At 47.4% G+C, this 12,919-nt stretch overlaps 1 protein-coding gene across 1 annotated transcript in view; it reads left to right on the plus strand.

The window, feature by feature from the left end:
- Nucleotides 1–12,919, plus strand: part of DAPK1 (death-associated protein kinase 1) — a 274,182-nt gene that overhangs the window by 249,851 nt on the left and 11,412 nt on the right. The window contains exons 19-21 of the mRNA XM_006867630.1: nt 3,502–3,724; nt 8,708–8,896; nt 10,964–11,161. Coding sequence (XP_006867692.1) covers nt 3,502–3,724; nt 8,708–8,896; nt 10,964–11,161 — 610 coding nt within the window. The remainder of the gene's footprint in view (nt 1–3,501; nt 3,725–8,707; nt 8,897–10,963; nt 11,162–12,919) is intronic.

Below are 12,919 nucleotides of genomic sequence, written 5' to 3' on the forward strand. Positions count from 1 at the left end.
CAAACCCACCAGATGCTCATTGGAAACCCTCTACAGGGTCTCTAGGAGTCAGAACTGACTGGACAACACTTAACAATATTACCATACCTACTACACAGATGGTTTTAAGAGATCAGTAAGGTGCCCTAAGTGTCAGATAATAAAGAAACAGAGGGAAAAAACACGGAGTGAAAACCTTACATGTTTCGGCATGTAAATGCTCAGGCGCAGAGTCTGGGGGACGCAGTGAAATAGCCACGTGCTTGCTTGCTCCCACCCACAAACCACTGAATATAGTGCTGTCAGGCGGGATGGAGGGCTGAAGATGGTGATGTGAATCCCACAAGCAGCATGCTGACATGTGATAGTGTTATATCCAGAAGTGGGGGAACATCTCTCATGAAGGATTTTTTTTTTTAATTTTAAACCCTCTAAAACATATTCTTATTCCAATATTCATTCTTGGAAGACTGAGAATATGTCAGCTTCTGCCTGCACCTCTCAAGCAAAATTCACCCCCTGGATTATATCTAAAACACAGTTATGTCCTAAATTCAGATGGTCATAAGTAGGTGTTTCTCCTGTATGAATGCTCAGTTGTTATTAAGTACCGTGGTTCTGACTCACAGGGACCCTGCATAGGGTTTCTGAGGAACAGCTGGTGAGTTTGAACTGCTGACCCTTCGGTCTGGTGCTGACCCTACAGCGCCACATCAAGAATGCTCAGTGGACATTCAAAACTCAGGGGACACAGGACAGTCCTTCACTGTGGAATGTCCTCTGCCCCCAAGCATTGAGAACTAAAAGTGACACCACAACTTTCCAAAGTGTCCACTAGAGGGCAATGTTGGCCCTGTAGAGAAAGACAGAAATGGGTGCAGGAAAATTGGAGCCTAAAGGAGCTCTGGTAGCGTAGTTGTTACGACTCGGGCTGTGAACCTTAAGGTCAGCAGTTCAAAACTACCAGCCGCTCCGCGGGAGAAAGATGAGGCTTTCTACTCCCGTAAAGATTTACACCCTCGGAAGCCCTGTACAGGGTCGCTATGGGTCGGAACCGACTCGACGGCACTTAACAACAACAACAACAATAGGAGCTTACAGGAGTTTTGTAGCAGTGACTCAGCTAGATGACATCAGCAGTAAATCAGCACTTCCAGGAACTCGTGCTGGAAGAAATGGTCTGGCTGGGTCTGACACCACACAGAGTCAGAGAGGCAAGGCTTCTTGCACAGGCTCCCTCAGAGGTGTCATCTCTCCAGCACCTCTTTGTTGAGTAAGGGCAGGGCTCACCCTCTGTGTACAAGACCCAGGTTCAATTCTGGCCAGTGCACTCAAGACAGCCACTACTGTTCTCAGTGAAGCCTTTGTATTGCTATAATGTTGAACAGGTTTGAGCAGAGCTTCTAGACTAAGGAGCTGAGAAGAAAGGCTTGGAGATCTTCCTCTAAAAGTCAGACACTAAAACCTTGTGGATCACAACGGTTCGGTCCTGTTGTACATGAGGACACCATGAGCCAGGGTCTATACCAGGTAACAGTGACAACGACAGTTTGTTGAGCATCTGCATGTCCAGGCAGTAGGGGTACAATCTGTACCCTCCAGTTAGCTCCCAGTGTAGAAGGGGAGATTGCCACATAATTACAGTATTACCTTCGAAGATTGGAACCTGTATAAGGCCGAAACCTGTTGGAGTAGGGAACCTTAAATACTTTCCAGTAAAGAAGCAACACAAACTAGTAAGAGTGGACCTTGTCCACGGTGGAAAACCTGAAACACCTGGAAAACCAAGGCAGCCTGTCTGAGTTCAGCTCTCAGAGGTTTTATGACAGGGAGGTAGTCTCTAACTTATGATAGAATTCCATTGCGACAATTGTACCATAAATTGGTTCTGACATCAGTCGAATCTCTCTCTCTCTCTTTTAAAATTTTCATTATTGCTGTCTTTTATTATCAGTACCTTTATAAATCCAATCTTGGTGTGTCTTTGGGGGTTGGAAACATTACGTATGTGCTTAGATATGAGGGGACTTTAAAAAGTTTTTGGAAAGATTGATTATCTTTTGATTCCATTTTTTCCATGAACTTTGGAAGCTCCCCAAATATTTTCACATTGTACGTTGTACATATTACTTGTGATAAGATATTTTAAAAAATACATTGCAATAAGATTGTCCTAAGATTGGATCATTGTAACTCAAATGCTTGGTAAGTTGGGGACTTCCTGGATATTCCTTCTCACTGCAGGTCGCATCCATGGGCCAGTGCAGGAGCCCAGAGGAAGAGGGCCTGTGGGGCAAACTTCTGAAGGAGATGTCCCGACAGACAGGGCTTGTGGGATGTGTGGAAGTTAATAGGCTAAAATAAAGGGTATCATCTTGGGTAGGGGTGAATTTTGGTCTGGGAGCGGACAACTCAGTTGGGCCGGAGCTGGTGCAAAGTGGAATGATGAAGCCAGGGAGCTGTATAGACCTGTAACTAAGGTTCTCGGTTCATAGAACCTCTTGTAAACCCATCCTATCTAAGCACATAAGTTATATTTGAAGTAAAATTGTTTATATATCTCTTCAAGACTGTGGGTTTGAGATGTGTCTAGACCTTTCCCTTCCTCGCCCTGTGCTGAGCACTTGAGATACCCTGTAGGTTCTCCTGCACGAATGAATAAATGAATGGTACATGGGCCCGTTAGGAACATGCCTTCTTCTCTCCATCTCTCCTCCCCAAAGGCCTGAGAAAAAAGAAAATGAAAAGGATATCATGTCCCTGTCCACTTCCACAGCACAGTCCCCTGTGGCTCACAGTGGTCCTTCTTCTCCCAGCTGCTTGATTCTCTGGTGTCCTAGAGGAACAGGCGGCCCCCTCTGTTCAAACAGGGCTGATCCAATTTCATTTTAAAACCGAGTGCGTCCCAGGAATTGCTCTTGCCAGTCCGGTATACATTAAATGCAAGGGGAATGGGCACATCCCTGGAGACAGACATCAGCTCATGGTGGCCAGAGGCTGAGGGGAGGCAGCGTTGTTGCTTATGGGCTTCAGAGTTTCTGGCTGGGGTGATGGAAAAGTGTTGGAAATGGGTAGTGGTGTTGACTGTAAACCTAGTAAAGAATATTGTCATTGAGTTGTGCGCTTTCCAGTGACTGAAATGGTGAATTTTAGGTTACATGGATTTCACCTCCATCTTTAACAGTGATGAAGACAGAACAGAATGTGTCTGTAGCAGAGTGAGAATGGCAGGCCAGGAAGGAAACCATCCTGGGGTTCTGGGCTGGGAGGTTCCGCGCTGACAGTGTCCTCGGGCCTTCTCTTTATTGTCACACCACCACCAGTTATCAAGTCAATTCCGAATCATGGTGACCCCTGTGTGTCAGAGCAGAACGGTGCTCCATGAGACTTTCAGTGGCTGGGTTTTCAGAAGTAGATCACCAGGCCTTTCTTCCAAAGCACCTTCTGGGTAGACCCAAACCTCCACACACATTAGCCATTTGCATTTCTGTAATGAACAGGCTGCATTTCATCTGTTTACAGGATACGCACCGTGCTCTCTTCATCCAGCAGCTTCGACCCACGCAGAACCTCCAGCCGAGAATCAAACTCAAGCTGTTTGGCCACTCGGGCTCTGGGAAAACCACCCTTGTGGAGTCCCTCAAGTGCGGCCTGCTCAGGGGCTTCTTCCGGAGGCGGCGGCCCCGACTCTCTTCAACCAACTCCACGAGGTTCCCCCCATCGCCCCTGGCGTCCAGACCAGCAGGTAGGAACCAGCGTGCATCCTTTGTCCCTCTGGCAGGTATTTGCTTGGTCTTCTTTTAGTGTCTAGGAGGAGAGCATTTTGATGTGTATTCTTGGGCCGCGGTTGGACTTGGTGGCCTTCAGGAGTGTCCAGGCCAGCTGTTGACCCTGCATCCACACTCCTTTCAATCATAATTGCAATGCACAAAGAGAGAGTCTTGCTGAAATCAGAGTCACAGATGCAGAAGTACTGAATCACGAATGTTCTGATTATAAAATGACACGTTTTCCTTGGACTTGGCCCTTCCAGATAGAAAGTCTCAAACAACAGAGATCAACTATCGGCCCTCAGGATCAACCTGTAGGTACAGCCAGTGATGCCCGAACACAGCAGTATACCTGCATTCAGTGCAGCATGGCTCCCAGCAGCCAAAGGCTGGACACAACCCAGTGTCCATCAACAGATGAAGGGATAGACAAAATGTGGAGCATCTATACAAACCAAAATGCCCCAAAGCCCCTGCTATCAAGTCTTCTGCTCTCAGCAGCCCCATAGAACAGAGTAGACCACCCCATAGGGTTTCTGAGGCTGTAAGGGTTTACAGAAGCTGACTCCCTCATCTCTCTCATGGAGCAGCAGGTGGTTCTGAACCGATGACCTTCCAGTTAGCAGTCCAACACTTGACCTTTTGCACCACTCTTATTCAGCCATAAAGAGAAATGAAGTTCTGACATGTTACCACATCTGTGATCCCACATTTATGGAATTATCTAGAACAAGCAAATCTGAAGAAACCAAAGCTCCTTGCTCGTTGCCAGGGCCTGGAGGGGAGCTGGGAGACACAATGTTCGGGGTCCTGTATTTCTGTTCAGGTGATGAGAAAACTTGGGAACTAGATATTGATAATGGATGTACTCTCTGTAGTGTTTCCAAGGAGCAGCTGGTGGGTTTGAACCGATGTTGTGGTTCAAACCGAATTTATGGTTCAGTTCATAATCCTGTAGCACAACACCAGGATTCCTGGGATAAGGTTGTTGTTGTTATTGTTGTTAAGTACCACTGAGTTAGCTCTGACTCATGGAGACCTTGTACAGAGTTTCCAAGGAGCAGCTGGTGGGTTTGAATTGTTGCCCTTGCAGTTTAAAGTGACTTTGCAGTTTAGCGCACTAGCCCAGAGCACCACACCAGGACTCCTGGGGTGGTGGTGGTAGTGTGCTGTGGAGTCGGTTCCGACTCATAGCAACCCTGCATAGGGTTTCGTGGGCTGTCAATCATTGCAGGGGCAGAAAGCCTCATCTTTCTCCCATGGAACAGCTGGTAGTTTCAGGCTGCTAACCTTGAGGTCCTCAGCCCCACACACAATTCAGTCCATAACAATGGGCAGACCCTGCGTTATTGGGCTGAACAAGACAGACCAGCTTCTGCCCTCCCAGAACATGAGGTCTGCTGGGAGAGACAGGCTGCCAGCTACACACGGCCGTGACAAGCAAGGAAAAGCTCTCGTCCTATAACGTATGGGACCCAAAGTACCTTCACAAGTGCTGTGTTGTCATTTACATAGTATTTTCTTTACATGGAATCACTTTTTTTTTTTTTTTAATTTCCTAAAATACATTGACTTGAAAATGTAGTTGTTGTAAAATCATTACTGTTTTAGTTATCTAGTGGTGGTTATGTGCCGTGAAGTCGTTTCCAACACAGAGTAACCCTGTACAGGGTTTCTGAGGCTGTAAATCTTTACAGGAGCAGAAAGCCTCATCTTTCTCCTGCAGAGCAACTGCTAAATTCAAACTGCTGACCCTCAGGGTTGGCAGCCCAGCTCGTAAGCTACGACATTACCAGGGCTTCTTTATCTAGTGCTACTATAGCAGCGGACCCGACTCGATGGCACTTAACAACAACAACAACAACTATAGCAGCAAGACCCAAGTAAATGAGATGACTTTACAGAAATGTACTCACAGTTTAGGAGGCTAGAAGTCCAAATTCAGAGTGCTGGTTGTAGGGGAAGACTCCTTTCAACATCTGTGGTCCTGTCTTCCTTGGGCATCTCCTGGCGTTCCTTGGGCATCTCCTGGCGTTCCTTGGCATCAGTCCTCCCCTGGGCCTAGGAGGTTCTCAATGCAGGGACCCTGGATCCAAGGACTCACTGCACTCCTGACTCTTCTCTTCCTTGTTGATAGTCAGATCTCTCTCCTCTCTGCTCATGTAAGATAAAAGATGACGCCGGCCACAGTCCAGGGAAGCTCCCCATAAATGAGCCAAAGCTGTGACCTGCCTTCCGGCTGCTGCATCTCATCCTAAACCCCTTACATCTGCCTGGCTGATCACGTCAGATCACATCACCCGGAAGAGGATGATACCATCACAAACTTGCAAAGCCACTGAGCATCACGGCTTGGCCAAGTGAACACATATTTTTGGGGCTGCAAACCCATCCATGGTGATCATCATGAATAGACAACTAGCACCACTTGCTATAAATAGTAACAATAACTACACTCAGCAGCAATCTAGCTGTATACTGTTGCCGTATCAAAAGGAAAGCAAAGCAAGTATGAAAGAAATGCTAATGACGTAATGCCACATAGCAGACTTGCTGTGGGAGTGGAGTCGTTGAAAGGTCTTTGAGAATGCTTGGAAAAGGAGGACCTTTCTCATTGCTTGACTCAGTATGGTTTCATTCCATGCCCTCCACTTCGCTGACTCAGTTTGCGTTCCACCTGAAGCAAACTTTAACAAAACTTAATACTTGACGGCACTTCACAGCAATCACAATGAAGCAGTCTTAAGAACAGGATGGAACTCCTCCTCTCTACCTCTTGAGCCCTGGCAGGTGAATTCACCCAGGTCTTGTTGAGGAGAGAGCAGTTTGCAGTTCACAGGGACATTCTAGAGATGGGGTTGTACCAGAGACTGTCGCAGAGGAGACCCATGCCCTCCTGTCTAAGCCTCCTGGTATTGCCGTAACACACAGGACCACACGTGGGATCTTTAGACAACAGGAGTAAGGTTTCTTAATTCTGAATGTTGCAAGTTCAAAACCAGGCTTCTGGGCCCCTCCCCTCATCCCTGCTAATTTCTAGTGTCTGGTGGCAATCCTTGGCACTCCTGACTGACGGCTGATCCGCACGCGGTGCCTGTCTTCCCCTTGTGTGTGTCTGTTCTGCTCTTTTTATAAAACACTTCTGAGGAATGATGAGTTATAGGACCCACCCGATACTGGCATGACCTCATTAATGTAATAAAAGCAAGCCTCACCTTCCAAACAATGTCACATTCAGGTACAAGTGTTAGGACTTTGGCGGAACATTTTGAGGACACAGTTCACTCCATAGGACCTCCGCTAGAGCAAAAAGGACCAGAGAAGGAACTGGTGCTTGTGGAGAAGCTAACCAGAGGGAGTAAGAGTCATGTGATAAGGGGAAGTGAGGGAAAAACAGCAATGAAGCTGTGAACTAAGTCCAACCACGTTCAATAGACTCTTGTGAACCCAGGTGGAGACCTGGTTGGCCAGCAGTGTGGCAAGACCTGGGGACTCCTGGGCCACAGAGGACTAGAGTGGAGAGTGAAGTGTCCAGCTGATAAGAAGAAAGGGCATATGAACAAGAACACCCACACTTGCAGATAATACCCACTTGACCTGGCTTCAATGGCTGGATGATCAGAGCTCAACTAGAAGAAGAAAGAAGAGGAAAAAAAGAGTAATCTGATACAGTTTGATGAACTTGACCTACACCTATGGATACATAGCTCAAAAGAGGGAAAAAATCTTTACAGCAAGGACCATTCCCACCCCCTCAATACACAGGGTAGACAGGGATGGGCAACTTGGACATTGGCTACCCAAAATGAGGGGATACAAAAGGCAAGAAGTGACTGGCTACAAGCTTTCAAGAGGGAACCTAGATCCAAAGGACATGGAGGAAGGTAGAATCTCCCCCACTGAGTAATATCCAGTCTGTCTGGGCGGGCCTGATGAAAGGAGATGGGGATAGGTCTCATGTGGCACAATAGTGAATAACGGCTATCAGGACTGATTGTGAGGGTTGGAAATGTAAAGGTAGACATTATGTAGCAAAAGGAGGGGCGTGGTTGACTTTGCAGTCTAGGAGCAGAGGTCCCTGGGACCATAAAGGGAAAGGACCATCAAGGGAGAAGAGCAGAGTGTGGGACCCTACCCAGAAAAGCAGTGACACCAGAGATGGAGCAGCTGGGGACTTTAGACCCAGAGAGTGAGAGGAGCTGTGTGCTGACGACTGTGGGGCAGGCTTGCAGGGTATACCCCTTTGGTTGGTTGATGATGCATGGAGGGGATTGTAACCATGGCAATGAGACGATTATATGATAGGATGAATGTAAAGTTAATGTTCTCCCATGTACCACATAATTCACAAAAAGAGTCATGTAACTGCTAACTGCCGTCCAGTCAGCTCCAGCTCATGGTGGCCTGTTGCTGTAATGTCCAGCATTAAGTGCTGAGTCTAGCATCACAGTCCTGTGCTGCGCCAGCTCCCAGAGCACCTCCCTCACATGCACTGCTCCTCTCCTTCACCAAACACGACACCTCCTCTCACGAGTGTTCCCTCCCGATGACATACCTGAGTAAGTCAGACACCATTCTGTTGTAAAGCACAAGGTTTTCGTCGGCTCCTTTTTTGGAGTAGATCAGCAGGCCACTGAAACCTCTCAACGTGGGGGACCCTGCTCGTATGTGATATACTGGTAGCATAGTTTCCAGCATCACAGCGACGTACAAGTCACCACAGTGTGGCACACTGACACCAGCTGATGGGAAGTCTGAGAGAGACACAAGTCCTACTTGACTGCTGGGCAGAGGAGGGACAGGGGAAGGTGGAGCAAACAGATGAAAGTGTACGAGGGGCCCATGCACACCCAGCCTGAACCACAAGTGAGGGTGGAGGTGGAGTGTGTTCCAGAAAACAAGGCTCATGAGCACAGTGCCCTGTGCAAAGTGTAACTTCCTTCCTTTCTGACCCACAGTCTCAGTGAGCATCAACAACCTGTACCCTGGCTGCGAGAACGTAAGCGTCAGGAGCCGCAGCATGATGTTCGAGCCGGGACTCACCAAAGGGATGCTGGAAGTGTTCGTGGCCCCACCCCACCACCCACACTGCTCCGCCGATGACCAGTCCACCAAGGCCATCGACATCCAGAATGCCTATCTGAACGGTACATGTGACTATAGAAATGCCCATATGTGTGTGTCTGTGTCCCCCAGTGTGATCCGCCCTCCCCCCGTGCCAAAGGGAAGCACCTCAACTTTCCCTTTCCTCAGGCTACAAGTCACTCCCCAAAGGGGACTGGCTCCAGATGGTCCCTGTCACTTCCATGCTAAGGGTGGAAGAACCAGGTGCAAACCAATCCTGGGAGTGGCCCAGCACTCAACATGGCTGGCTTCTACCCAGAACAAGTCTAATGAAGCACTGTGGTCTTTCCCCCCGTTAAAAACAACCCTGTTGCCATCGAGTCAGTTCTGAGTAACCCATATGTGTCACCATAGAACCGAGCTCCATAGGGGTTTCACTGACTGACTTTCATAAGTAGATTACCAGGCCTTTCTTCCAAGGATTCTAGTCTCTAGCCTCTCAGCTGCCAAGAACATGCACTATTTTATCCCCAAGAGACTCCATAGATACACAAGGGTAAGTCAGAGGTACTGCTGCTAGGGTTCCAGTTTGTACATGCACAGATTTATTCCAAACAAAACATGCATAAACATGTCTCTGCAATCAATGGGTGTTCTGCAGATAGTTATTCTCTTAGTCTCGTTAGGGAGCCTTCAAAAACAAGGTCCACTCAGAAGAGTGGCTTTCCGGAGGTATCTGCGGGACCAATTAAATTCAGTGCAGTGAAGTCAGCTCAGAAGGTTATGGTGACGCTTTTTGGGACTCCAATGGGGTCATCTCAATAGATTTTCTCAAAAGACACAGGATGATCACTGGCGCTTATTAGGAAGGCTTTTTGGTTTGTTTGTTTTATTGAAAATGGAAAACTGAATCGGTAAGAAAAAGGTCAGAAAAGTTGCACCAAGAAATTTTTTTCCCATCACGACAATGTACCTTTCATTCGATGGTAGCAAGGGCTGTCCTTTAAGAATTTTGTGGGAAACCTTACCCTATCCATCCTCTTGCCCTGATCTTGCCCTTTCAGACATCTTTTCTCTCCCTAAATGCAAAGAACATCTTAGAGAAATACAATTTGAGTCCCTTGAAAATGCTGAAGCAACCATTTTAATGTGTTGTAAGTTGAACCAAGCAGGATTTTTCAGGGAAGGGTTAGAAAAATGGAAACATTGCCTTCAGAAGTGTGTAGACTTAGGTGGAGGTCGTATCCAGAAGCAATAGCTTCATATTTTGGTATTTTTGTTAATAAAGCGTTCTATGATTGTGTCACAATACTTTTTGACTAACCCTCGTAGACAGGGCTATAATAGTACAGGTAGTTGGGAAACCAGACAAGCAGATCCAGAGATCTGTAGATTTCTAGGTAAATGGATGCTCTAACAAACTGGAGGTATCCTGCGGGATGAAGTGTGAGAGAGACCATGGCAAGCAAGCAAGTTCATTACAGTCACAGGTCTCAGAGAGAGGGGGCCACACAGGAGACAACGGCTGGTGACAAAGTGACAACAAGTTGTGCTGGTAGGAGACAGCTTACATATGGAAGCAGGTAGGGTTAGCTAGGCTGCACTGGCTTCCTGGGGCCTGGGCATTTTGGGTCATTCTAGAGGCTCAGGGAGCGTATGGGCTGCCCCTGGTTGTTTGGTACCTGTCCCTGGGCAATTCAGACGATGCATTGTGGTCCAGGAGTGTGAGAAGGTTGTGGTTGAAAAGGGGACTTCCATCAGCTGCTCAACACAGGGAATGGACCAGCCTCCAGCCAGGGCCTCAGTGTGCCAAGATAGCATTTTAAGAAATTAGATAGCAATAGATAAAATATGCAGATATGGAACTAGACTTAGAGATACATGCCCCTCAGCTGCTAACCGAAATGCTGGCTTGAACCCATTCAGCAGAGCCGCAGAAGAAAGGCTTGGCAAGCTGCTTTTAGAAAGGTTATAGCCAAGAAAATCTTACGGAGCTCAGTTCTGTTCTGTAGTACACGGGGTCTCCATGAGCCTGAATGAAGTTGATTGCAACCAGCAATTCATGCAACCCCTAGAGTGCTAAGAAACACTCTGATCAGAATTTGGCGATGATTCTTCATGATGGAACTCTGTGTGCTTCTTTCTCATAGGAGTTGGCGATTTCAGTGTGTGGGAGTTCTCTGGAAACCCTGTGTATTTCTGCTGCTACGATTATTTTGCTGCAAATGATCCCACCTCAATCCATGTCATCGTTTTTAGTTTAGAAGAACCCTATGAGATCCAGCTGAACCAAGTGGTTTTCTGGCTGAGCTTCCTGAAGTCTCTTGTCCCTGTTGAAGAGGCCATAGGTGAGCCAGGTGGGAGGGGCTGTCCTCCCTACAAGCAGCTGAGGGACAGCCATCTCTCTCTGGAGTTTTGCTATGCCCGCACCCCTGGTGCCTTCGCACCCCCTGCCGGGCTCAGACCCTCGAGCTTGTGGCTAACAGCTTTGCTTACTTGATGCCATTCCGTCATCCTGCATCCTCCTAGAATTTCCACTCTTGGAGACTTCATGATGGACAGCTGCTGGTTTATTTCAGGATCCTTTGTTCCTGCTTCTAAGGAGAACTGGCAACATAGTGGGTTAAACATAGGGCTGCTGACCACAAGGTCAGCAGTTCAAACCCACGAGTCGCTCCTCAGGGGAAAGATGAGGTTTTCTGCTTCCCATAAAGATTTACAACCTCGGAAACCCTGAGGAGCAGTTCTACTCAGCCCTGTGGGGTCACTGTGAGTCAGCACCAACTCCATGGCAGTAGATTTGGTTCTTGTTTTTATTCCTGCTTCTAAGACACAATTCAGAGTTATCTCTTTGATAGTAAATTTTCAATTTCTTTCTAAGCCTTAGAGCTGTGGTTATTTTTGTTGGGTACAAGTGGAATACTATGTTAAGTCTATACCTTCACCTGGAGTCCTGGTATGGTGCTGTAGGATAAGCACTGGACTTGCTAGCCACAATGTTGGAGGTTCAAACCTATCAGCCTCTCCATGGAAACCCTATTCAGGGTTGCTTAGAGTTGGAACCAACTCAGCGGCACTTAACGACAATGCTGGAGACCCAGGTTTAATTCCTTATGCTCAGCCACCCCCCATGTATCTCTGAAGTCTTGTCATCGGTTGCTTTGAGCTGAACAAGTTTCAGTGGAGCCTTCAGACTAGGATGGACTGTGAAGAAAGGCCTGGAAATCAACTTCTAACTATCAACCAATCCACAACAAATCCTGGGACTGGTGCAGGACCAAACAACGTTCTGTCCCATTGTGCATGGGAGCACCATGAGTCAGAGGCAGCGGACGCACACACCTCTTTACTGAAGATGTAGGATGTAGGATTCATATCATTTATATCGTTAATAATAAGAAATAAACTCTACTTCATCCTGCAGTTCCATCAGCAAGAGAAAAAAAGTAGATGTTTGGTGGGAAAGGACCATACCGAGTGACTGAATTATCAGGGTACCATGAAATAAATTGCTTCTGGTATTGACACACAGCTAAAGAAGCCACTTTGCTGGTACTCGGCATTCTGACTTCCAGGAAAGCACTTGTTGTTTGGTGCCGTTGCGTCAGCTCCAGTGCATAGACACCCTGTATAGAGTTTCCTAGGAGAAGCTGGGGGGGTTGAACTGCTGACCTTGCGGTTAGCAGACCAGTGTTTATACTATAGTGCCATACGAGGACCACAGGAAAGCATATAGTTAATCAAATCAAGCTTAGTCTGCCTCGGTGTACTGCCAGTTGCTTCTTTTTCTTCTTGCTCACATTTTTTAAAAGCATACTCGTCACTATGAGACATGGTGGCCTGCAGGCAGTTCTTCTGAGCCTGAATTCAGGGAGTCTTTGATTTTATGAAGGTGCCCTGCTGGTCAGTGACTACATCTTGCCTCACCAGGCAGACAGCATACTTGGAGAAGATCTGGGCGAGGCTGTCTTTTGTTCCCTGCTCGGGTTTTAGTCCGCTTCTAATCTTCCTTGAAGCTCAGCCTTCAAGGTTAAGTTTCAAATAGCAGCACCATAGGACCGCGTTCCTCTTATCAGTGGGTCCTGGGTCAGTTAGCCTGGACTCAG

Source organism: Chrysochloris asiatica, unplaced genomic scaffold, assembly GCF_000296735.1.
Source record: "Chrysochloris asiatica unplaced genomic scaffold, ChrAsi1.0 scaffold00107, whole genome shotgun sequence".
NCBI classification, from domain to species: Eukaryota; Metazoa; Chordata; class Mammalia; order Afrosoricida; family Chrysochloridae; genus Chrysochloris; species Chrysochloris asiatica.